This window comes from Hyla sarda, chromosome 7, assembly GCF_029499605.1.
Source record: "Hyla sarda isolate aHylSar1 chromosome 7, aHylSar1.hap1, whole genome shotgun sequence".
Taxonomy (NCBI): domain Eukaryota; kingdom Metazoa; phylum Chordata; class Amphibia; order Anura; family Hylidae; genus Hyla; species Hyla sarda.
The window spans coordinates 106,499,208-106,526,092 of NC_079195.1; the positions used below are offsets into that span (position 1 = coordinate 106,499,208).

The 26,885-nt window shown below is 42.7% G+C and overlaps 1 protein-coding gene across 8 annotated transcripts in view; it reads right to left on the bottom strand.

The window, feature by feature from the left end:
* Nucleotides 1-21,911: 21,911 nt before the first annotated feature.
* The window catches only part of LOC130282279 (sorbin and SH3 domain-containing protein 1-like), a 404,864-nt gene continuing 399,890 nt past the window's right edge, over nucleotides 21,912-26,885 (bottom strand). For all 8 annotated transcript variants that reach the window (XM_056530335.1, XM_056530339.1, XM_056530338.1 and 5 more), the window contains one exon: nucleotides 21,912-25,999. In XM_056530335.1, the coding sequence (XP_056386310.1) occupies nucleotides 25,932-25,999 (68 nt within the window). In that variant the 3' untranslated portion in view covers nucleotides 21,912-25,931. The remainder of the gene's footprint in view (nucleotides 26,000-26,885) is intronic.

Here is a 26,885-nt window from a genome sequence, read left to right on the forward strand (position 1 = left end):
ACTCCCCTCCTAAGTAGTGATCTAGCACTCTCCTGGTAATGTGTGGTGGGGTCTTTTAATAATGCTGTATAAGTATTTTGGTCACTTAACTGGCGATTTGCCTCTTGTAGGTAATAATCTTTGGTCAAAAGTACAACATTACCTCCCTTATCTGCAGGCTTCACTACTATTTCTGTGTTTTCAGATAGCCATTTTAAAGCACTCCTTTCTCCCACCGTAAGGTTCGGGGTAGATTTAGGGTAAATTAGTGCTTTAACGTCTTGAATGACGCTTTCCATAAAATTCTGGATATTGGAGCCTGCGGGCAAGGGCGGATTAAATGTGGATGGAACACCTCCTGTAAAAGGTCTGTAAGTTGTAACTTTGTCTGGATCGTGAATTATTTCATCATCTGCAATTTCCATTAATAACGATACAACATCTCTATCTTGTTCTGACCAGGATGGGTTAACCATAAAGCCCAACGGGCTAATAGATGTTGGAACTTCCCCTTCTAACTGATCAGACTCTTTATCAGGGGTGTAACCACTAAGGAAAAACCTATGTAAATTTATTTTCCTAATAGATTTATACAAATCTATAGTAAAATCCGTAAAATTGAATTCGTTATTAATACAGTAGTTTAACCCCTTCCTTAACAAAGATAGACATTCTTCAGAAAGAACATGCTGTGTCAAATGAATAATGTTGGACTGACCTGTAGGATCTGGAGAGGCAAGAGCACCTATTGTTGCCAGGTGACTTGCTTTCTCTTCATCCCACCTCTTCTTGAAAATCTTTTTGCACCTACCCCGCCGTATCCTCCTCTTGCGGGTAGGTGCAGTTGTTGGTCCCCCAAAACCACAGGGTTAGAGGGGTCTTTAGGAAGGGTGGTATCGCCAGTCCCACTTGAGTCGGACCCTGAATCTGTAGTCCAGTAATCCTGAGGTGGTCTCCGCAGTCGTCTTTGTCTTCTCATCTTTTTAAGATTCCAATCGAAGACATGAACCCCATCATAGTCTTGTTTGTCTCTCAGATATTTATTCTTTTTACGTTCCTTAATATCAGCCTGGATCGGTAATATCTTTTTTTCCACCTTCTTTTCGAACACTTCATATTGCTCTTTGTTTACACGGGTTTTCAACTCTAATTTAGCTTTAAGCAGTTGTGCAGTAATTTAAGCTTTAAGTTTTTGTGCAAAGGCATACTTTTTTCATGAAAAAAATCACGAGGCACACCACCATTAGAAAATGTTAAAAATGTTTTACTCTGTGCCTATATCAGTATTTCCCAACCGGTGTGCCTCCAGCTGTTGCAAAACTACAACTCCCAGCGTGCCCTGACAGCCTTTGGCTGTCCGGGCATGCTGGGAATGTTAGTTTGGAACAGCTGGAGGCACACTTGTTGGGAAACACAGGCCTATCTTGACTATATATAAGGTTGGCAGTATAGTTACCCTTACATTAGGTTGTACATTAGGTCCAGTATAGTTCCCCCACATTAGGCCCAGTATAGTCCCCCACATTAGGTCCAGTATAGTTCCCCCACATTAGGTGCAGTATAGTTCCCCCACATTAGGTGCAATATAGTTCCCCCACATTAGGTGCAGTATAGTTCCCCCACATTAGGCCCAGTATAGTCCCCCACATTAGGTCCAGTATAGTTCCCCCACATTAGGCCCAGTATAGTCCCCCCACATTAGGTCCAGTATAGTCCCCCCACATTAGGTGCAGTATAGTTCCCCCACATTAGGTGCAGTATAGTTCTCCCACATTAGGTGCAGTATAGTTCCCCCACATTAGGTTGTAGTTCCCCCACATTAGGTTGTAGTTCCCCCACATTAGGTCCAGTATAGTCTTCCCACATTAGGTCCAGTATAGTTCCCCCACATTAGGCCCAGTATAGTCCCCCCACATTAGGTGCAGTATAGTTCCCCCACATTAGGTGCAGTATAGTTCCCCCACATTAGGTTGTAGTTCCCCCACATTAGGTCCTGTATAGTCTTCCCACATTAGGTGCAGTATAGTTCCCCCACATTAGGTGCAGTATAGTTCCCCCACATTAGGTGCAGTATAGTTCCCCCACATTAGGTGCAGTATAGTTCTCCACATTAGGTGCAGTATAGTTCGCCCCACATTAGGTGCAGTATAGTTCCCCCACATTAGGTGCAGTATAGTTCCCCCACATTAGGTGCAGTATACAAAACCACATGTATATTCTGTCATGCAGCATTCGAATAAAGCAGGTCTAGGGACATGCCTAAGGACCCTATTAAATAGGGTCCTACACTACATTACAAGGGTTGACTATTGTGTGGATCATCTGTGCGGCTCTTTGCTTCCATTATTTGTCCGCCATGCATTCCCTTTTAGGCTAGGTTTCCACTTGTATTTTTTGTTTGTTTGGTTTTTTTTTGTGAAAAATTTGTTTTTTTTGGGGGTGAAAAATAGCAGTTGCCAGATGTTAGCTGAAAGTCAGTACGGATTAATGAAATACCAAAACCATAAAAAAACTAAAAAAACAAGTGGATTTAGCATTGGCATTTTTTCTGACATTTTGTTTCCCTTTTTCTTCAATAAAAATCCTCGAGTCACATGATAAAAGAATCACCTGACTTGTCACACATGAAAAAAAACGTCCCCCAAAAAAGCTGAAACTAGAACCCACTATTTAAAAAAAAAAAAAATTATAATTTATAAAAACTGCATCTTGGGAGTGCAATGTGGTTTTTTTTTTTCAGGTAAAAAAAAAGTGGAAACTTAGCCTTACCAAGAAGATGTGTGGCCGACAAATGATGCTTCTTTAACCGGTTGAAAAGAAGTGATCAAAGTAAGGAATCAGTTGTTCATTGGCTGATTGCTGACCCTATTACACTGGGAATGTTAGGCCAATAATCGCCTTGTGTATTAGGGCCCTAATACCGAGTTCACACTATGTCTCCAGGGCTTCCTTAAAGGGGTACTCCAGTTGAAAACAATTTTGTTAAACCAACTGGTGCCGGAAAGTTAAGCAGATTTGTAAACTACTTCTATTTAAAATCTTAATCCTTCCAATTGTTTTTGAATTTCTTTCCAGTCTGGCCACAATGCTCTCTGCTGACACCTCTGTCCATGTCAGGAACTGTCCAGAGTAGAAGCAAACCTCTCCTGCTCTGGACAGTTCCTGACAAGGACTGGGGTGGCAGCAGAGAGCTCTGTGGTCAGACTGGAAAGAAATTCAAAAAGAAAAGAACTTTCTCTGGAGCATACAGCAGCTGAGAAGTGCTGGAAGGATTAAAATTTTTAAATAGAAGTAATTTACAAATCTGTTTAACTTTCTGGCACCAGTTGGTTTAAAAAAATGTTTTCAACTGGAGTACCCCTTTAAGGAATCCCTGCAGACATAGTGTGAACTCGGTCTTAGGGCCCTAATTCACAAGACGATTATTGGCCTAACATTGCCTGTGTAATAGGGTCAGCAATCAGCCAATGAACAACACATGGGTCTTGCTCCCAATATGTGGCAAGCAGGCTCCTTTTTATTTTTGTGGCTGACCCCTGACAACCATACCAGCTATACTCATATATAACTGCAGTGCATATTTGTGGTGCACTGCAGTTTTATGAAAAAAAAAAAAAATATATATATATATATATATATATATATATATATATATATATAAATATATATATTTATATATAGAGTGTAATACAGAGCTAATGTTAATCTATGGAGCAATTCATATTGGCATATACAGTGACCCCCCGACCTACGATGGCCCCGACAAACGATAATTTCAACATGCGATGGCCTCTCAGAGGCCATCGCATGTTGAAGGCAGCATCAACATACGATGCGTTTGTATGTCGGGGCCATCGCATAAACGGCTATCCGGCAGCGCAGACTGCTTCAGCTGCCGCTGGATAGCTGTTTACTGTGCTCCGTGTGGTCCGCTGACGATCACTTACCTGTCCTCGGGGCTCCGCCGCGTCCTCTTCGGGATCCCCTCCATCGTCATCCAACAGGAGCGGCGTGCTTAGCGACTTGATGGCGGCGACGGAGAGAGAGGATGCCGGGGAAGCAGAGGCCTTGCCGGAGAGTCGGGGACACCCCGGGGATGCGGCGACAGTGATGGAAGGCGACATCCAGGGCAGCGGTGACGGTCCAGAGCGGTGGGGACACGTGAGTACAACTTCCTATACCAGTGGTCTTCAACCTGCAGACCTCCAGATGTTGCAAAACTACAACTCCCAGCATGCCCGGACAGCCGGTGGCTGTCCGGGCATGCTGGGTGTTGTAGTTTTGCAACATCTGGAGGACCGCAGGTTGCAGACCACTGTCCTATACTTTAAAATGCACGGATCCCTCAACATACGATGGTTTCAACAAACGATGGTCCGTATGTTGAGTGACCACTGTATAATGATGTATTATTACAAGCAGCATGCACTTATTTCATCCATTTTGCGAATGTCCATCAAGTCCTATGGAGAGAGAATAAAATACAGATGCATCCATATGTGTTCCTTATTTTATCTGTATTGCTCTAGAATGTCATCTGTATTTCATCTGTATTGCATCCAATCCATATTTTAAACTGTAGTTCAATTCCCTTCCCAGAACAGAAATACGTTTGCAATACTGAGGCAACACTGATGATGCACTGATGCCATTTCCTCTGTCATACGTCCAAATATTAGGTCAGTATTACAGATTTATACCAAGATGCTTGTGTGATTCAGGTCTATGTTCACATGATGCAGATGTAACACAGTCCAACCACAATGTGCACTCTTCAACATAGAAGTGACAACATCAAGAGGGAACAGTAATGGAATTATGAAAATCACAGGAACAATAGACATATTAATGATATGCAAATAATAAAGTGAAAACAAAATATTCAAAACATCTAACAAGTGTTGATAACTGGCACATGTTGGGTTAATAATAACCAAATATGAAAAACACATGTTGTCCATTACAATCCTCGGTAGGCTGCAGGTTAGTAGTTACTTTGCATACACTATCACAAGAGATTTAAAGGGGTACTCAGGCGCTAAGACATCTTATCCCCTATCCAAAGCCGCTGGGGACCCCTGTGAACTTGCACGCAGCACCCTGTTATAAACAGTCCCGGGAGCATGTTGGCTCTGGGTCTGATTACTGGCGATCAAGGGGGCCGGAGCATTGTGACGTCATGGCCCCGCCCCGTGTGATGTCACGCTCTGCCCCCTCAATGCAAGCCTATGGGAGGGGGCGTGACAGTCGCTGGGGACCCCCGGGATCATGCACGCGGCACCCGGTTTGTAATCAGTCCCCGGAGCATGTTCGCTCCGGGACTGATTACCGGCGACTACAGGGCGGGCGGCATGTGACATCACGCCCCGGCCCCCGTGTGATGTCACGCTCCGCCCCTCAATGCAAGCCTACAGGAGGGGGCATGATAGCTGTCACGCCCCCTCCCGTAGGCTTGCATTGAGGGGCGGAGCATGACATCACACGAGGGCAGGGGCGTGACGTCACACGCCGCCCGCCCTGTAGTTGCCGGTAATCAGTCCCGGAGTGAACACGCTCCGGGGATTGATTACAAACGGGGTGCCGCGTGCTTGATCCTGGGGGTCCTTTGGATAGGGGATAAGATGTCTAAGCACCGGAGTACCCATTTAAGTGACAGAAAATGAGCCCAATGGCCATGGAAAGGGAATAGTGAGGGAAAGAACATGATGCCCAAGAGACATGGCCTGACACACCGTAGGGCAGACATATTCTTACTTGAGACGACTACTGTGCTACTTCTGCTTCAATTTTTGCCTCCCCAAATAGGTAATAAACTACATAAACATGCGGCGCAGTACATAGAAGAAAGAGGCCCCATAGCAAATCGGGGGCCTTCTATCATAGTGTCTGATTTTGCCCCAGGACAGAAAGTCAGGTGTTTCTTTTCCCTTTCTTTACATGACCTATTAGTCAATACCCCTCCGTGAATTTTCCGAAAATGCATTTATCAGGAAAAAGGAGATCTTCCCAGTTTCTTACCAAAAGAAAAAGGTATGGAACCAACCAGGATGAGGTCCCAACTCTCCAAGAGGCCCATAGCAGCTAAATGTCTGCCACTATGGTATCAGGCATCAGGCTTCCTAGTTCCTGCCAAATGGCACAAAAATAAAAATATTGGGGAAGATAAAACTGTGTGCTCCAAAACACAGCACAGTTCTCAGCCCACAGAGTGTTTAACTGACAGTCAAAATGCTTTATAGAAATCTACTGTCTTTTTAAAGGACTACTTAATGCAATTTGAAAGTGAGCTTAACAGAGGTTATCATTGGATTGCAAAACACAATGCAGAAATAACACAAGAGTAGCGATAACTCACTTATACTTCAGCTTGTCTTTCAGCAGAAAACTTGTCCTTCTCCCCAGTCTACTCGCTTTGTGTGGACGGACTTTTGCGCCAGTAGAGTTCCACTGCAGAGATTTGCAGTCTGAACAGAGCAGCAGAATCTCATTGAAAACAATGGGACTCACCACAAGTGTAATGGGGGAGATTAATCAAAACCTGTTCAGAGGAAAAGTTGACCAGTTGCTTATAGCAACCAATCAGATCGCTTCTTTCATCGTTTCAAGGCCAATATGGCCTTTTCATCAGGCACCTGATGAAAAGGCCATCTCGACCTTGAAAACCGTTGTGTGTGAAATACATTTTGCTATTCATACCTATTCATACATATTCACTGGTCCATATCTTATTTCTGGAGAGTGGCAGCGCGGAAAGACTTCCAAAAAATCCTATTGTGTTTGTTCCTGTATCTAAAAAAATTAAAGAAGTGATCTGATTGGTTGCTATGGGTCAAGTTTTCCTCAGCAGAAGTCATGATGAATCTCCCCCTATGTGCTTTGTGCATATTTTATTGCTGAAAAAAATGAGTGGAGCATGCAAAATTGGCAGGCAAAAGCAAAAAACAAAACAAAAAACCCCCCCAAAATAAGCATGTATAAATAAAACAAAACAAAAAGTAAAAGGTACCTCAGATATCAGAGTCTCAACATTTAGGGACATTTTGTTGTATAACCTTTTCCCTGCCATCTTTGTTGTGTCTCTGGGTCTCTGTTGGCTCTTTTTTTATATATATATTTTTTTTGTTGGTACTATTTGGTCTGGCGGAAATGGTCCAAAAAGGGCATTACTTTTATTTCCTGTCCAGAACAAGCATTCTGTGCTGAATTTCCAGACCATCAAACCAGAAAAAGGTATGTGATCCGCCCCCTAAGCTAAAAATGGTATGAACCTGTTACATTATAATGTGGTTTACTGCAAAAAGATTCAATATTACTTGTAATTTATCAATGTATACATTTGTATCCTGCGATGAGTCCAGTGGGTGGCCCTAATCTCAGACTGACATCTTTGTATGGAAACTAATACAGGCAAGGCTGTTAATCATTTAGCGGGGCAGCCCACTGGACACCTAAACCCAGAAGGAGGAAAGGTTTGGATCAATAAATGACGAGTAATACAGAATCTTGTCACAGAAATCTGTATATCAATCTACTCAGCTCTCCCTACTCTATAACCTGCTGATTCAGGCATGGACTGCATTTTTATGTGACAGGCTCTCTTTAAGGAAAAGGTATTATATAGATGTATTATAAAACGCACAATAAAGCTCATGGGCCGTCCCGTAGTTTAATATCACAACTTCTCATAGGACATTTGTTAATTTTAATGGAGGGCAAATCCAAGGAAAATATGTAAGATGTAAATTGTGTATGACAAAGGACAACACTACAAATTCTAAGTACATAGATGGACATATGCTACAAATGGTGTTTTTTTCATACATTGTGTGACTGTTAGAATGCCCCAATGAAAAGCTTCCTTTAAATCCAATTTTTTATGAGCGTGACGAGGGTTCTGTACGGGAATCCCATACAGTACTCAGGCCCTGTCAGGTTGAGTCCTTCTGGGTCATAGGGGCCCTCCTGCAGCGCCTCCCCCATAATAATATATGTATTGTATAGTGTTATGTGTGTCATGCATTAAGGACCTTTAAGGACCTTTGAGTTGTCACATGATAATGTGTTCACATGATATGTTTTGTTACCCAGAGAGCACCAGCTAACCAAATGACCTGCAGCTTGACCTATGGGCTTCTGGCTCAGCCCCCTTTTATAAGAGGGGCAGCCATTACAATCTCTCTCTCTCTTACACCATCACTCCTGCTGAGGAACAGTAAAGACCAGATGTCTAAGAGCTAGAGTCCAGCATATCTGGAGGCCTCAAGTATAACCAGCAGCCACATGTCAGTAAGTCAAGTCTATGTCTGCTGTCACTATCTACAGTCCAGTCAAGTCCAAAGTCAAGTCTAGTCAAGTCCCAGCAATCCTGGCCTAGCGGTAAAGACTATTTCCATCTGTCTACCTCAGTAAAGCTACCGCTAACCCTTACCTGGTCTTAGACTATTTTTGCCCTGCCTAACATTGGGATAGCGGTACTTCTGTTCAGGTGGTTACTAGTGATGAACGGCATTGCCCATATTCAAATTCGGGATATTTCGCGAATATATAGACAACTATTCGTCCTATATTCACGAATTTCGCGTATTCGTTATATTCGCATTTTCGAATATTCGCATATTCAAGGAAGAAAACAGTGAGCGGGTGGGCAACTTTACTATTGGTTGCTAGGGATGTTGTTGATAACCTCTGACAAGTGTATTTGCATCATTTTAGTTGGCCCACAAGTGAAAAGTAGTAATATGTGAATATTCACATATGCGAATATGCGCATGTGTGGAAAAAAGTTAATATTCGTAATTTCAAATATATAGCGAATATATTCACAATATTCGTGAATTTGCAAATTTGCGATATTCGCAATAAAAATTCGAAATGCGAATATTCACGCCCAACACTAGTGGTTACCGGGAAAACCACGCCCTGGCGTCACGAACATTTAGGGGTTAATAACACCTTGCCCCTGGGCTACAACATCTGCCCCATACAATTCACCTTCGCACCCTGAAACACCCCGTGGCTTTGCCACATGTTCATAGTACCCTCTTGGTACCAGCAATGTTGGAGCATTCAAAATGCATTCTCCTGTGTGGTGTGTCGGTTAATAGTGATGCATTTGCTTTAACACTATACCGTATTTATCTAGCCTAAGGTTTCCTTTACAGCTGCGAGGAAATGGATAGAGAAAGCTGTCAAGTTGTTCATATAGACGCAAAAGATATCTTGGAATAAATATAGTAAGTGTGATATAGAATAGAACTTAAAATAACTGGAGGTACACATTACTGCTATGGTCTGTTATGCTTCTCATAATTCTCTATAACAAGAGTGGATATGTTGCATTATGCATATTATTAATATCATATAACAAAGAAAGCATGGATACATTAGTCCCTGGTGGAAAAGCTATAATAGCTTCTCCTCAAATAACACTATAGATAGATTCTACACAGCATGTCACAATGATATAGTCCAAAAGAAATTCATTCATAGAGTAAGATGGATCAGCTAGATGGTAAGGTTGTTGGAAGTCATTGCACCATATTCTTTTAGACTGGTTTTCCTATATGGTAATGTTTATAGGCTCAGTTTGGGTTCCACTATTACATTTATTGCACCGTTTATAAATACTCAAACCAAAGTGTGATGTCCCAGTACTGGATATGTATCTCACAGTCCTATCAGCTTGAGTCCCTGCACGTCCTCAGGGCTCACCTGCAGTGTATCCAGGGCTCAAGTCCTGCAGCAACTCATGGGAACAGAGTTCCTGCACTTTTCCCACAGCAGGAACTCTGTTAACATTAGCAGGAGTCCTGCAGGACCAGCCCTTTAAGGGGTACTCTGTCCCTAGACATCTTATCCCCGATCCAAAGTATAATAGATACAGGATCACAAGTGTTTACTATATCCAAAGATGTTCTTTAAAAGTACTAGAATGCTAATTTGTTATGTGAACCTGACGATGTTGATTTCAGGGTAGTAGCAGGCAATGGGAAACCAATACCCAGACATGAATATTGGGAGCCCACCATCCAGTTGGGGAAACGTATTCAGAGGGTAGCGAGTGATTGTAACTGATGTGTCTGATTAAGGGTCTGCAAAGTTTATAAATGGGATGAATATCATGAAACGCTGTGTTGCTGACATTGTAGATTCTTTGCATGCCTCTCTCCCCTACATGTCCCCCTCAGGCCAGCGGGCTGCACAGCACCACCTAAAGGTCCTACAGGCGAGCAGAAGTTTGCCAACCGTGAAGTTCGCAAAGTACGAATTCAAGACATCAGGTCGGTGACCTTGCAACCAAACACAGAGACAATGCTTTGGTGCTGTGCACGTCCTGGAGTAAGAAACAAGGACTATCAAGCCCTGCTAGCGCCTATGCAATTAGAGGTTCATCTCCTAGTCCGAGCTGCAAGAAGTCTTGTCACAGTTACCAATGGAAGAGTTCCAGTCCGACTAGTCAATCTGTCCGGTGTGGCTACAGTCTAACCGAAATACACTCCAGTAACCCAGTTGTATATTTTAGAGTCAAGTGACACCTTAACAGAACGCAAGGTGGCCCGGCAATAGACAGCTAAAGCGACTCCGGGACCTGCTGAAAGTTCCCCTTAGCCCTGGTGGACACAACTGCAAGTGGGAGATGAAACCACTCCAAGGGATCAAGTCAATGGAGTCATCAATGTCACCAAGAGGTACCAAGAAGCTTTCAGTAAACATTCTACAGACTTTGGATGCATGTCCATGATCCAGCACCGGATTCTGACAGCCAACCTATCAAGGAAAGACACCGTCCAGTCGTGCCAGGCATGTACCAAACTGTCAAGAAGATGCTGGTTAATATGAAGGACGCGGACGTCATTCAAGAAAGTCAGAGTCCCTGGGCGGCGCCCCTTGTCTTAGTCAAGAAGAGGGATGGGACCATCCATTTCTGTGTCGACTACAGGAAACTGAACGATGTCACCATAAGGACGCTGATCCCCTTCCAAGAATCGAAGAGTCACTCACTGCCCTTGGGTCGGCCTCCTACTTCTCCACCTTGGACTTAACCAGTGGGTATTGACAAGTGCCTATGGCCATGGAAGACCGAGAGAAGACGGCCTTCGTGACACCCATGGGACTGTTTGAATTCAAGAGTATGCCTTTTGGGCTGTGCAATGCCCCTGCTACTTTCCAGCGTCTGATGGTGCGGTGCCTGAGCCATCTAAACTTCCAGAGTGTCCGGATGTACCTCGATGATGTCATTGTGTACTCCAAGTCCTACCAAGAGCACTTTAGTCATCTGTCAGATCTGTCAAATCTGGGTTGAAGATTAAGCTGTCCAAGTGTCATCTGCTTAAGCTGTCCAAGTGTCATCTGCTTAAACCTAGGTCATGTTGTCAGAGCCGAGGGAGTCCAGCCTAATCCCGATAAGGTGGAGATTGTCAAGGACTGGCCTACCCCATGCACAGTGAAAGATGTCCGGAGCTTCCTGGGATTTGCCGGTTACTACTGCTGTTTCATTCCCCACTTTGCCCAGATTGTAGAACCTCTCACAGCTCTCTTACGGGGCATGGCGAAAGAGAACTACAGTGGAAAACTACCTGTGGAGTGGGCTAAGGAGCAAGAAATGGCATTCCAAGCTCTAAAAAACTTGTTGACAGAGCCACCCATCCTGGCATATCCAGACTACACTCTGGCTGTATACTGATGCCAGTTTCGAGCTTCTGGGAGCTGTCCTGTCCCAAGTCCAGGAAGGGCAAGAGCGAGTGATAGCCTATTCCACTTGTAATCTGTGAGGAGCAGAGAAGAACGATGGCAATTACAGCTCCTTCAAGCTGGAACTCCTTGCCCTCTATGGCCTGGGACTGAGAAGTTTAAGGACTATTTGACCACAACGCCATTCACTGTCCAGACGGATAATAACCTGATGGCCCACTTGAACACCGCCAAACTGGGTGCCATTGAGCAGAGTTGGGCTTCAAGATTGGCCAATTATAACTTCACCATCAAGTACAGAAGCGGCAAGTCAAATGTCAACGCCGATGTACTATCTCGAATGACCCCTGGCGAAGAATCACCTGTCTAAGACGAGTGGGAAGATGTGGAGATGCCCCCATTCTACCAGAGGTTCGTGAGTTAGAATACTGTGACCACCCTTAAAGAGGGTGAACCCAGGTCCGAGAAGGTCCAGGAAGACCTATGCACCTGGAAGACGAAAGTCATGTCATGGGGGATCTGTTGGATTACCTTCTGATGAAAAGGGTACCAACCAGTCTACGTCAGGCCCAGCACCCTTCCATTCCATCCAGAGTGAAAGGTCTAACCAGTTGGTCGTGCTAGACCATGTCAAGTTGTCTCCTACCTGGCCCGGGTACACCATGCTCTCACCATGGTGGACCACTACTCCAAGTGGGTTGTCGTAATGCCCGTTAAGGATCTCACAGCCAAAACCACGGCCCAGATGTTCTACACTAATTGGGTACAAATCCCTGGATGTCCGGAGTCTGTCCTAACGGACCGAGGAACGGCCTCCGAGGCTCATTTCTTCCAGGAGCTATGTCAATTCCATGCCTGCAAGAAACTCCGGACTACTGCTTATCACCCTCAAGGGAACGGGCTCTGTGAGCGCAAGTTTTTATCCACATGCTGCAAGCAGCATCTGTGTCAAAGCACGAAGAGTGGTTACAAGAGTGGTTACAAGAGCACAATTCACTGTTCTACGGGATACACCCCGTTCTACTGGATGATGGGTCGACACGGACAGCTGCCAAAAGACCGGACGTTTGAACTACAAGCTCCCTTCAACAACTCTGCACAAGCTTCTATGGAGTGGGTCTCCGACCACCAAAGAAGGATCCGGGAAGCAAAAGAGATTGTCAACAAAAAGATGGGCGAGGCTCAACAGAGGCAACAGCAAGACTACAACCGTCATGCCTCTGCCAAACCTCTCCAGATAGGCAACAAGGTTTGGCTGCAGAAGTTCCCGAGGACCCACAAACTGTACTCTATCTGGGAAACGGAGCCTTACACGGTGACGGCCGTACCCTACCCAGACTCACATGTGTACGCAATCCAGAAGCCAGGGTATGAGCCGCAAATCATCCATCATAATAGAATCAAGTTGTCACAAAGAAGACCTGTACCAGCTGTCAGAACTACGCGAGAGTACGTGCCTGGAGATGGGATCCATCCATCCATGACCCATGTTCTTTCCCAGCCAACCTGCAATCTTAGGTATCATGCCATCAACCAACTCTGGTCACCTCACCGACTCTGGTCCTGTCACCTTTAGCACCAGTCTACATTCCGGTCTCCATGTCTCTTGTATGCTTGCCAGCCATTCCGAGTCCAGATAGCCCAGAATAAGCTCCACTCTGGAAATGGATCTTCAAGATTCCTCCAGTCATGCCAAGAGCTCCCGAAGAGGGTAGTGTTCCTGAATCCCAAGAGGTGGTGCTACATAGGTCCCTACGGTCCACGCAAGGTCAAATACCAGCCAGATACAGAGATTAAAGTTTACTACAGAGTAAAGTCATGTACTACACAGTCATAAGTATACATAAAGTCATGTACACATGTTTCATGTACAGTAGGACTGTAGCACTTACAACCACACAGTCCATAAAAATTTCTAATATGTCAAATGTGATATTTCTTGTGTCCCCGTGCTCAGGATATTTTGCTGGCCAGAGGTATTCCTGCTACCCACAAAAGCACGCAACAAAAAGTCAAAGATAACAAAATGTCAAATGTTATCTGAGAAAAATGTCGAGCATGCCAAGGGACCCCAGTAGCCAAGGCATTGGGCAGAAAGCTTCCGGCAACCCAATCCGCCAGTGTTATGTCTTAGTAATGTATAAGGTGTTGTTATGTCATAGTTTGCCTAACCATAGTCTAATGTTATGATATACAGTCCATAAGTCCATAAGTTGTGTTATACCATAATCATAGGTATGTTGTCATTATTAAACATAATCCTTGTTCTCCAGTAAACCTTATTCTCCATGTATGGACATTTATACAGAGACTCTATTGTTTTATCAATTGTTGTCGACAAAAACTGGCTGGAAATGGACGTGCATGCATGGCCTGCATGGCCTGCGATGGACTGCATGTGGCCCCAAGGCTGTTTCACTCCTCAAAGTTTTCCAGAACGGTCGTCGAGGGAGACTTTAGTTAAGTAGGGAGGTTTGTGATGTCCCAGTATGGGATATGTATCTCACAGTCCTATCAGCTTGAGTCCCTGCATGTCCCCAGGGCTCACCTGCATTGTACCCCTATAATCTGTATAATTGTATATGATGTGTAAAGGACCTTTGATATGGTCACATGGTTATTGATCATGTGATAAGGGTTGTCACATGTTAAAGTCACATGTTTTGTTACCCAGAGAGCACCAGGTGACCAGATGACCACGGCTCCTTGCACAGCCTTCTTTTATAAGAGGGGGAGGTACTACAATCTCTCTCTTGTGATTCACTTTCTGCTGAGGTCAAGTCCAGTCCAGACATCTCAGAGCCAGTGTCCAGCACATCTGGAGTCCTCAATCCTAAATTACAGCCACAAGTCAGTAAGTCAAGTCATCTCTGTCTGCTGTCACTATCTTCAGTCAAGTCAAGTCTATTATAGTCAGTGTGGCTGTGCTAAAGTCTGTCAAAGTCACTGCAAGTCCCAGTAAGCTGCGAGGTCCCCTGTGTTACTGGTCATCTCTCTGGGATCCTGGCCTAGCTGTGAAGACTGTACCATCTGTCTACCTCAGTAAAGCTACCGTTAACCCTGACCTGGCCTTGGACTCTTATTGCCCTGCCTAACTAGGACTAGCGGTGCTACCGTTCTTGTGGTTTTCTGTTAAAACACCCTGGCATCATGAACATTTAGGGGTTAACACCATCTGTCCCTGGACAACAACATCTGCCCCATACACCTCACATCGCACCCCCATGGCTCCCGACAAAAGCATCATGTGCTTACCAGAAAGGAAGGGCATGCTGATAAAGTCAAGGTTGTCAAGGAGCGTAGTGTAAAGTTGGTAAAGAGTAAACTAATTCAGGTATAGAGAGTCTTATACAGTTCATCTAAGAGATACCACAGGCACATATTAACTTATAAATCCTCTATATGCCCATCTATATGTTTGTCTAAAAAAACACACAATGTTTTGCATTTTTTTATTCCATAACTGTGTCATTCTGTTCATGTAAAAATGATCCATAATACTTTGCTGATCTTGTACAGGACCACAAAGTTTTTTCTCTCCTAGAAGCTTTACTTCTGTGATGCGCTGTATTCTTCCCTAGAAATTCCAAACTCAGTGCCTACAGGTCTGTAAACAAGGACTCTGTTTATTTTTATAAATGTAGAGTAAGAATTAATGTGAGTCTTTTACAGAATATTTTTATTTGCTTTACATGCCTTGCAGAGTTTATCATTAAATGTTTCATTTGCCTGGTGTAAAGGACGCCGGCACATCTCCTGCTGATTTGTTGTAACTCTGCAAACAGATAGTGTTTCTCATGACATGTCATAAAGAATATTTAAATCTCTCATGGTTTATCTATTACTTTGCGTAACTACATTTATATTCTAAAACCCCTTTTGCTCATTGTGTTTTAGGTGAGCTTTTCCCTCTATGGTCCTCCCGGACCTTTCACAGCTTTACAATTAGAGATGAGCGATCCGAGCCCAGCAAACCCGGTTTTGCAAAGAACTTTGGAGTGACAGTGGTCTGCAGAAATTCCAAATGTTACCAGGCTTGGCCCAGGGGTCAAGTCCTGAGAAACAAAGTGTGGGAACTCACTCAAGATTTCCACTCAGGGGCTGGTCCTGCAGGACTCCTGCTAATAGAAACGGTGTTCCGCCTGTTGAAAAAGTGCAGGAATTCAGTTCCCACATGTTCCTGCAGGACTTGAGCCCTGGCTTGGCTCATGAAAGCCTGGCAACGGCGGTAATAATACCAGAAGGGATAAGGAACACAAGGCCTTTTGGCACCTAAATGAGAGGAAACAGTACTGAAAACACATAGATGACATCAGGGTAGCCCAGCATACCTTGCAGCGATCAGCAATTTCACATGACCCCTGCTTATCCAATCATTGCTTTGTATATATAATGTGACATACAGCTCCCAGGCCAGTGAGGAGACAGCATAGCGGTGGGTTTTAGAGGCTAAAGAGCCCAATGCACTGCATTGTGGCTGCCATTTTGGAGAGAGAATGCTAAGACAGAGAGAACTACTGATCCCAGAAAGCCATCACAAATCCAATAGAATTTTAATGCAAGCTAAGCAAAGCATTAATCTGGTGGCTGACTTCAGACAGTGACCTCCTGTCACCTGCAGTGCTGTGTCCAGTTGATACATGTCTTTTATGGCCCACTGGCTCAACATCCTGCACAACATGGCTCCACCGCAGCAAGGCCTGAAAATAGTATTGATTGAAACTTTCACAGTTGCGCCGATCCGCTTCAACTTATGCCACCTATTCTCTTCCTCCTCATCATCATCCAGGTCCTCCTCAATGGAGTTAAGTTAATGGCCACCATGCTGAATTACATCCACTAAATCAGGGCAAGAAAATTAAGCAAGGAAGGATAGAGGAAGGTTTACTTCTGGCCTGCAGCAGTTATGATGTTCTTCTTGAGGAGTTGGATAAGTAGTGGGCCCTGGGAACCTACATAACTTGACAGTGATGATCAAGGCCAGTGCCAGCCTAAGGAAGCCAAAGCATGTGTGTGTATGATGTGTGTGTGTATGTATAATATGTGTATGTATGATAGATGTGTGTATGTATGATAGATGCCTGCTGTCTACTGCAACTCCCACCAATCCACCACCACCTGCTATGTGTTGGCTATTATAATTTTTACCAGTCTGCAGCTGCCTGCTGTCCACTGGCTAAAACTCCGGCCAGTCCACCATTGCCCTTGCTGCCATTACTACCAGCCAGGCCTACCCATACACAACCCATGATCCCAAAAAAAGGGATAGTTTTTTTGACTTTTTATACAAAAGCTATTTCTTCTTCTTCTTCACTATTTTGGAACATCAATCCTGTTACAACTTCCAATAGTAAACATTTTGGATTGTTTGGAAAAAAAATCCATTGCATCTTTACTTGACATACTCAAAATCTATTGCAACTCCCAAAAAGGAAGAATAAAAAAAATAAAAATAAAATCTTCAACTTTTCAATATTTACAAAAGCTATTTTTCTTCACGATCTACAAGTTCTTCACTATTTTGAGATAACATCACCAATCCTGTTGCAACTTTTAGAATGCTTGGAAAAAGCCATTGGGGGGTATTTATCAAAGGATTTAGACTGGTTTTTCCAACCTCAGTATTCCATATATTTCATTGCTGGACTATTATACATTCATCAGGTGGTATAATTTATGCTTTTCCCCCCAAATGTTATCACAGATATATTCATTTGTTAAGATTAGACTTTACATGTGCTAAAATGGGACTGTGAAAGAGAAATATTTGTAACCACTTAACGACCACGGAAGTAAATGTACCTCCGTACATTTACATCCTGTGTATGACCGCGAGCATCGGAGCGGTGCTCGCGTCATACACGTCAGGTTCCGGTTGCTAGTAGCAGCCGGGGAACCGCCAGTAATGGCCGACATCCGCGATCGCGTGGATGTCGGCCATCCAAAGGATAGGGGATAAGATGCCTGATCGCGGGGCTCCCGCCGCTGGGGACCCCGTGATCTTCCACGCCGCACCCCGTTAGAATCAGCCCCCGGAGCGTGCTCGCTCCGGGTCTGATTACTATCGATCATGGGGACGAAGCATAGTGACATCACGGCTCCGCCCTCATGTGACATCACGCTCCGCCCCTCAATGCAAGCCTATGGAGGGGACGTGACAGCTCCGGGAGCTGATTCTAACAGGGTGCGGCCTGGAAGATCACGGGGGTCCCCAGCGATCAGGCATCTTATCCCCTATCCTTTGGATAGGAGATAAGATGTCTTAGCGCCGGAGTACCCTTTTAACCCATCAGATGCTGTGATCAGTACAGATCACGGCATCTGCGGCAGTGCGCATGTTAAAATAGATGATCGGATCGCCCACAGCGCTGCCGCGGGGATCATCTGTAATGGCGGACGGAGGACCGTCCTCCATCCGTCTCCTGGCATCTCCTGCTCTGGTCTGAGATCGAGCAGACCAGAGCAGGAGATAGCCGATAATACTGATCAGTGCTATGTCCTATACATAGCACTGAACAGTATAAGCAATCAAATGATTGCTATAGATAGTCCCCTATGGGGACATAAACAGTGTAAAAAAAAAATTTATAAAAAAAAAAAAAGGGAAAAATCCCCTCCCCCCCAATAAAAATTGTCAGTTTTTCCCATTTTACCCCCAAAAAGCGTACATTTTTTAAAAATAAACATATTTGGTATTGCAGCATGCGTAAATGTCTGAACTATCAACATGTAATGTTAAAGGGGTACTCCGGTGGAAAACTTTTTATTTTTAAATCAACTGGTGCCAGAAAGTTAAACAGATCTGTAAATGATTTCTATTACAAAGTATAATTGGTCTCGCAAAAAACAAGCCCTTATATGGGTCTATAGATGGAAATATAAAAGAGTTATGGATTTTAGAAGGCGAGGCGGAAAAAACGAAAAAGGCAAAAATAACATTGGCCTGGTCCTTAAGGTTAAAATGGGCTTGGTCCTTAAGGGGTTAAAGTAATGATTATAGCAATATAATAGGGAGATTGGAAGTAAGAGTGTGAAACCACTGGGGGCAAGGCCCGATGTAAAGTGCATATAGAAAGTTTTCAAACCCTTTCACCCTTGTGCTAATTAAAAATAATAATAATAATAATCAGCTTTTCCCATATCATTCTTCACTTAATACCACAATAAAAAGGTAAGAACCAAATGTTAGAAATCTATGCTAATTTATTGAAAAGCAAAAACAAAAATATTGCATTGACATAAATAGTAATTAGTTGAAGCACCTTTGGCAGTGATTTCTGTCTCCAGTCTTCTTGGGGCTGATGCCACTATTTTTGCACACCTGTATTTGGGGATTTACTGCCATTCAAGTGAAATGAGAACTGTCGGTGGACAGCCATTTTTAGGGCAATTAGGTTCAATTCAGTGCTCTGGCTGGACCACACAAGGACATTCACAGACTTGTCCCTAAGCCATTTCCTCAGGGTACTGTCTTATTAGAAGGTGAATCTTCAGCCCAGTCTGAGGGCCTGAGCACTCTGGATCAAGATTTGATAAAGAATCTCTCCGTACTTTGCTCCTTTCAGCTTTCCCTCAAGCCTGACCGGTCTTCCTGTTCCTGCTGCTGAAGAACACCACCACAGTATAAGGCTATGTTCACACATGGATTATGCTGCACTATTCACACTGCAGAATTTCTGCTGCCTATTTCATTGATGGGAATGGGAAATTAAAGGGGTTATCCAGGAAAAAAATTATTTATATATATATATATATATATATATATATATATATATATATATATATAAATGTCCCAAAAAAATGCAGCACTACTATACCACAGTAGACGGGTGCCAGCTCCATGCTTGAAAAAAGCTCCATTGAGGGGCTGAAACGTCGCACTGTTTGACATGTGGAATAAATAAGTTATTTTTTGGATATTTGGAGTGCCGCACCATTTTTTGAAGTTATATCAACTGGCTCCAGAAAGTTAAACAGATTTGTAAATTACTTCTATTAAAAAAATCTTAATCCTTCCTTTAGTTATCAGCTGCTGAAGTTGAATTGTTTTTTTTCTGTCTGACAACAGTGCTCTCTGCTGACACCTCTGCCTGTCTCAGGAACTGTCCAGAGTAGTAGCAGATCCCCATAGCGAACCTCTAATGCTTCAGACAGTTCCTGAGACAAGCACAGGTGTCAGCAGAGAGTACTGTTGCCAGAAAGAAAAGAACAACTTAACTTAAGCAGCTGATAACTACTGGAAGGATTAAGTTTTTTTTTATAGAAGTAATTTACAAATCTGTTTAACTTTCTGGAGCCAGTTGATATAATATTTTTTTTTTTCCTGGAATACCTCTTTAATTTCTGTGGAACTTACTGCAGAATATTCTTTCCCCCCGCCCCCTGAAGAGGCAAAGATGCCCAGGTGCCCATAGCACCCAATCAGCTTGTTTCTTTCATTTTTCAGAGGCCATGTTGAGAATGAAAGAAGCAATCTGATTGGTTGCTATTGGCAACTGGGAAACTTTGCCTCTGCACAGGTTTTTTATAAACTTTTCCCATTGTGTGTGGCTCCACTCTTGCTAATGTAGGCTGTGTCAAAGAGGTTTTCCACTCAATCTAAAATTGTGCATATATTAGTAAAACAGTAGTTAGAGTTTCTAGTTAAAGGAGAAATGCAGCAAAAAAAACTTTTAACTCTTCCTGTGTCCGGGCTGCAAAAACAAACAAACAAAAAAAACTTTAACTCACCTTCCTATGTTCCCCTGTTGTGCCGGTATCAGCGTCCTGTTCCTCCGGCGCTGCTCGGCTCCCTGCTTCTTATCCTCGGAACCTCACACTGCGGTGAGCACATCGCCAGCCGCAGTGATGTCACGCCTCGGCCGGTGATAGACTGAGTGCACTGTCATGTAAGGAGTCGGCCGGAGCTCCTAACATGACAGTGCGATCAGCTTATCACCGGCAAAGGCGGCACATCGCTGAGGGCGGCGATGTGCTGACCGCAGTGTGAGGTTCCGAGGATAAGAAGCAGGGAGCCGAGCAGTGCCAGAGGAACAGGACGCTGATACCGGCACAACAGGGGAACATAGGAAGGTGAGTTAAAGTTTGTTCTTTTAGTTTTTGCAGCCCGGGCACACAGAGTTAAAAGTTTTTTTGCTGCATTTCTCCTTTAAGTTTATTTACTTAGAAATATTGGCCTTTTCCTATTTTGTTGTAGCTGACATTTTTCCAAAAGTGAAAGATGAAATGTGTTTATATTCATTGTCACCTTTAAATTAGCTTCTCAGTAGCTGATGGCAAATTTGTTATTGTGGTATCGAGGACGCACACTGGCAGAATGTCTAGTTCTTGTTCACATCCCATTTATTTATCTGTTTAGTGTATAGGCTAGAAATACTCCCATTAACATTAGCCTCCACCAGGGCGCTATATCAGTATACTACAAAGAACCCAGAGCACGATTCACGCAGCTCTGCTTTCTATTGCAGCAGGCTTCTGATGCAGCCACTGATTGGCTGAGTGGGCCTGTGATGTCATGTCAACAAACCCAGAGGATTGCTGCAATATAGACCCAAGCTGTGCGGACCTGGCACCAGTGGAGGAGCGAAGAAATGTGTGTGTGTTCTGTTCTATTTCCCACCTCCTTGGGGAACCTTTATAGAAAATAGCATTTTCGATCCAACCAATTTAAAGGGGTATTTTGGCCTTATACATCTTATCCCCCTATCCAAAGGATAGGGGATAAGATGTCTGATTGCCTCCAAGACCGAGACGTGATGTCACGTCCATGCCCCGTCATGATGTCACACCACACCCCCTCCATTCATGTCTATGGGAGGGGGCGTAACGTGATGTCACAAAGGGGCATGGCTGTGACGCCACGTCTCGGCGGCAGCGCCCATTACAGAATGTCGGGGGCTGCACCAAGATCGCGGGGGTCCAAACAGTGGGACCCCTGCGATCAGACATCTTACCCCTATCCTTTGGATAGGGGATAAGATGTATAAGGCCGGAATACCCCTTTAAAGGTTTATACTGTATGATTGATGGTCTATCCACAGAATAGGCAATCAGTTACTGACCAGGGGGGTGCAGACACCTGGCATCCACATTGATCAGCTGTTTGGTGCCCTGAACTACACAGTTAAATGGGGTTGGAAGCCATGTGCCGTTTATTGTGTAGAGCTGGCTCTGGGTCGCTGCAGCTCAGCTACCATTAAAAGTTTGGTTAACCATTTGAAAGTACATAAAAAGACAGAGACTTACTGAATGCTTTCTTTTATTATGATTCAAAATATAATGCACTGCAATATGAAAACAACACAACATAACTTTATGTTAAAGTGAGGAGCAAAGTGGTCATTCTATAATGATGTATTACGTGTTCTCGTCTATAGAGTCCAATAGTTAATACCTTACACATTGTTACTGTGTGGTTCCCAATTCTTAACATAGTTCTAAATACTGTGGCTTAAATGCATTTGCAGGATTAAAATATTAATAAAACAATGAATAGTTTTTTTCTTAAAAGGTGGTCAGTGTCTTGTTTTAATCATGTTATAGATATTTTGTGCTAAACAAACTGGGCCCCATGCATAAAATCTAGTGCAGAGCAAGATGTGGCTGGTACCAACCAATCAAATCGCAGATCTCATTTGTTGGAAAAGGACAGCAGTGATCTGATTGGTTCCTATAGACAACCGCTTCCCTTTTTGTCTGCCCTAGCTGTCATGCATCAGGCTCATTCAGTGAAGTTATAACAAATCTCCTTCATTTAAATTAAACTTTAAAAAACTAGCATCTCCATTCGTCCCAGCTGCTGAATTTTTCCTCTTCAGTCAATTTACTTAAATTAATTTTTTTTGTTTCTATACAAGATAACGTACATGTTCTTTACAAAGTCAAATATACATATTTACAGTCACTAACCTCTTAGAAACCATTTCAATGTGTACGTAACATGGCAAAAAAAATAATCTTTAGTACTAGGAACACAGATTATATATATTTATATATATATAGTTATGTATATTTATCAAAACATATTGCTAGTCATGCCAACGTAGCTTTGTTAATAAATCGGTAGAAAAGCGCCAGCAAAAAATAGTCATCTTGCAGTATTAAATATACCTTATTATGACAAAAGAACATTCTAAATCTGGTTTTAACTGCAAGGTGCAAACTTACAGTATAGTTTCACGTTTTTCGATAAACATTTTAAATGTGTGTACAGTAGGTTATAGGGCCATAAAAGCCAACTTGGCAGAGCGAATTGGCTTTTCCTAACTTTCTAAAACAAAACTGGTCATGTGATATATATTTTAGATACTCTGCTCTATTACACACTGCATAGTACAATATGTAGGAAGCAGAGAAAAAGGCTCCAATGGATATCCCACATTGTATTACTTAACGCCCACTAATCCTGAGTTACAGCCCATATTATAGCCCACAGCCGCACTCACAGTTCTGCCGGTTGTATTGGAAACAGCCGATAACATTGCTAAAAGCCCCCGCCATAACATCTTATTGAGTTTTGATTAGGATGACTTTTTCTACATGGGATTACTGTATTGAGCCGGCTGTAAAGACAACACTTATTATATTGTAAAGTACTGAAACAACTTCAATGATGATATTGAGCCAGCCGAGAATGGGGCAAGAGTTTAGCTCTGAAATTGCAGAATTGTAAATACAGCTCTGGAGCATAGTTTAGGCTGAATTCAAATCCAGAAGATGAGAAGTGTTACGATGTATGACATTTTTCTGTAGATGGTTTATAATTGTAAACTGAAAAGGATTGTGAACATATAACTTAAAGACCGTTCATTTACCCAAACGCTTCAGGATACGATCCTCTTATCCTAGGAGAAATACCTTCTAATACACATTTACAGTCTCAGATTCATTCAAAGTCTTTGTGTTATATATTTAAGGATTTACCAAGGAAAGGGGAATTTTCCCCCTAAATAGGGCATGACCAAAAGTCACTGAAAAAATATCAAGATATGATAAGGTTCACATTCTAAAGATCAACCTAGTACAAAGAACAGTCATACTGAAAGTGTACCTGGTATCTACCGGTCATAGAGGCAACCAGTGTTAGGTCAAAACATATAACATACTTTGATGCCTCATACCTCAATTGTTTAATAGGCTACATTCTTCTCAATATACTTAAAGCTACAAACTGTCCATCTATACAATGGAAAAGGAGACAGCCATAGGTAGCTGCACTGGATGGGCAATTTTGTTCCATAATATTTAGATGTTAGTGGTAAATTACCAATTTAGAAAAAGTGATGGCAAAATATTGAGTTTCTGGTTTGGGTTCATTGAATGCAGATGTGGTGTACACCCCTAGATCATGTCCTGCATGTATGTATGTGTTCAGATGTAATATACTTGCTTTCCACCTAGCTAGACAAAGATGACTACCTAGAAGAGAGACAGATGAGTGCATGTTAAGTGACTAGAATATCAGCAGCGGAAGATCTATACACCAAATGCCTGTCATTCTACACATATTCTCTTTCTCATACTACTCATATGCCTTTAAAGAGCCCTGTAATCTAAATTGGATCTAAATTTGAGGGGCGGTGCATGACACAGGGATTCTTTAGGTGATGTTTTTCAGATCTTCCTTAAAATATGTGAGACTTCACTGCCCAAATGCACAAAGTGACTATAGATGCAAAGGTTTAAATAAAATAGATCAGACAGGGTCTAGTAACAATCACACATACTATTGCAGACTAATGGTCGAGAAAATCCAACATGACCAACCATATATTCAGCAGGCCTGTTGGGTTCATAGCCTGAACCCATCTTATGTATACAGGTGCTTGAAGGTTAATATGGTCCGTCTGTTACTTACATGCTTCTATCTTTTGCTTCTATCAAGGTTGTTAGAAACATTGTTGGTAAACTTAAAAAAAAACAAAAAACCTTAAGCTTATCCTCCTCGCTCCTTCCGGAACCAATCCAATGTGCTTTCTGTGTTTGGGGTTGACGCCTGCATTACCAACTTGGCCGCTGACTGGCTGAGCAGGCAGTGCACGTGCCGATCCCAAGCACAGCAAGCACTGTGCAACAGGTATGCCTTCGAGAGAATGGCAGCGGGAGCAAGGGAGGTAAATTTATTTTGTTTCCATTGTCTATCTACTAGGATTAAACTAGAAATACTTTTGGAGTTGTAAACAATATTCAAGACTAATTACATTCTAGAATAATTAACATTCAAGAACTAAAATAATTTACATTTAGCAACTAGACTAAAAGTACAGGGACCCGTTAGGTAAAGTGTTATTGTGGTATTCCAGATTTTACTTTCCTCATTGCATATACCCATCTACATAATGGTAAAAATGCATTTAGCAACTTACATTGTAGAGCTGATCGCTTTATTTGCTGTAAATGGAGTTTCTATATGATTTTCAGTTTCACTGATTTTAGCCATTTTGTTTGTAGGCCATAATAATCATTGCAAAAGCTGAATAGAACTAAAATGTCCATTGCAGTCTGACAGAAGAGGGAATACTGACCATTCTCTTACAACAATTTCTGTATTCATAATAGAAGTCCAATGATAAAACAGCTCGGGCTGAACTACCCATCCTGCAGCAGTGAGATGTGTGTCTTAGTCGACTACTCTGTACGGTAAATAAAAACAGTATAGCAATATAAAGGAGATTGGTGGAAGCCAAAGGACACTCATTTGGCCTCCATCGAGTGAATGGGGTCTATCGATACTATTGATATATATGCCGGGAGCTTTCCCAGCACGTACACCAGACGTAAACTGCAAGCATAGTGCAAATGCACCCTCAGTGATATAGCAGATCTCATAATATACAAGTGTGATCATAAAAAGAATATATTACACAAAATATTTTATTAGAAGTGGTTACACTTGCATATAAAAAAAAAATTAGTCACCTTGTGTATCCAATGCAGCCATTTTGTAGACTGAGCCTGACCTATATATTGATTTACTGGAACTAGAAATAAAACATCATTTCTCTTTACAAAATGGCTGCCAGCGCTACATGTAGGAGACAGGTACACTTTCAGTATTTCAAGTGATAGATTCTCTATTGTAGTAAAAGAACCATAGACAATTTTCCTATCAATGGCTGACGGACTCTTCATTGCCTTTTGTTAGAAATTACGAGCAGTACTTTTCAGACAGTACTGCCATATGTAAACCTCTTTGTGTAAAACCACATAGCTAATACATTCAGCAATGGCGCAATACCAAGTAGCTTCAGAATAATGTATTTTTAGTAAAACACCAATTTGACATAGTTGCCAGGAAACGTGCCAAACAGCTTTGTTCTTCTTGATGTACCTGCAGAAGAGTGAACGTAAAATAAATACAACAGGTCTATATTCTGCCACAATTTTAACACAGGAACACCAAACCTAGTCTTTGTTATCAATTTGCCAAGAAGGTAAATGCTATTTATTTTTCACCTTTATCAGTTATTTCAAGTAGGAGAGAGGCTGGCCATAACGTTTTCCAATGTGGTTGCTGACAGGAAGTCCAGAAAAATATATGCCTTAATGATCTTATTGGAGTTTAGTTCAGAAGACTTCCAGAAACCAGTAGACAACCAACAACCCCTTAAAAGGCTACCAGTAAAAGAGTATATAATGCAGCTAAAAAGAACATGCATCTATTCTGTTGAGCTGGAGGGTGAACACTGAGGACCAGCTGGTGTAAGGGCCTATAAGACACCCCGGCCCCGCACAGGAAACAAGCACTGATCTTATAGATCAGTTTTCATTTACAGAGCATTTACACATCTCTGTCGGTAAAGCTTGTTCATCAGCTGATCGCTGACCCTATTACAGAGGCCCTATGAGGCCTGTTTGGCCGATAAACACCCGGTTTAATATTGCCCTAAGTTATATAAATTGTCATGTGTTTTGTGTTTTGTTCAGATGCTTTACTTTGGAAAGTAGCTGTGTTCTGATCATGCAGACATTTCAAAAGCTACAACCCCCGATGGGATGGGGACATTGTGGATACATTGGATCACTATGTGTAAATGAAGTCAACAGGGTGTAATACTGGGCATCTTCCCCTGCAGAAAATCAGAAGTTACTGTCTAAAGCAGGCAGGATCGGAAGGCCTACAAAGTGGATCCCCCAGTGGGCCCCTGCATAGCACAGAGAATCCTTTGCTGCAATTTGCACAAAAAACTAAACTCAAAAGCACAACGATTTTGCAC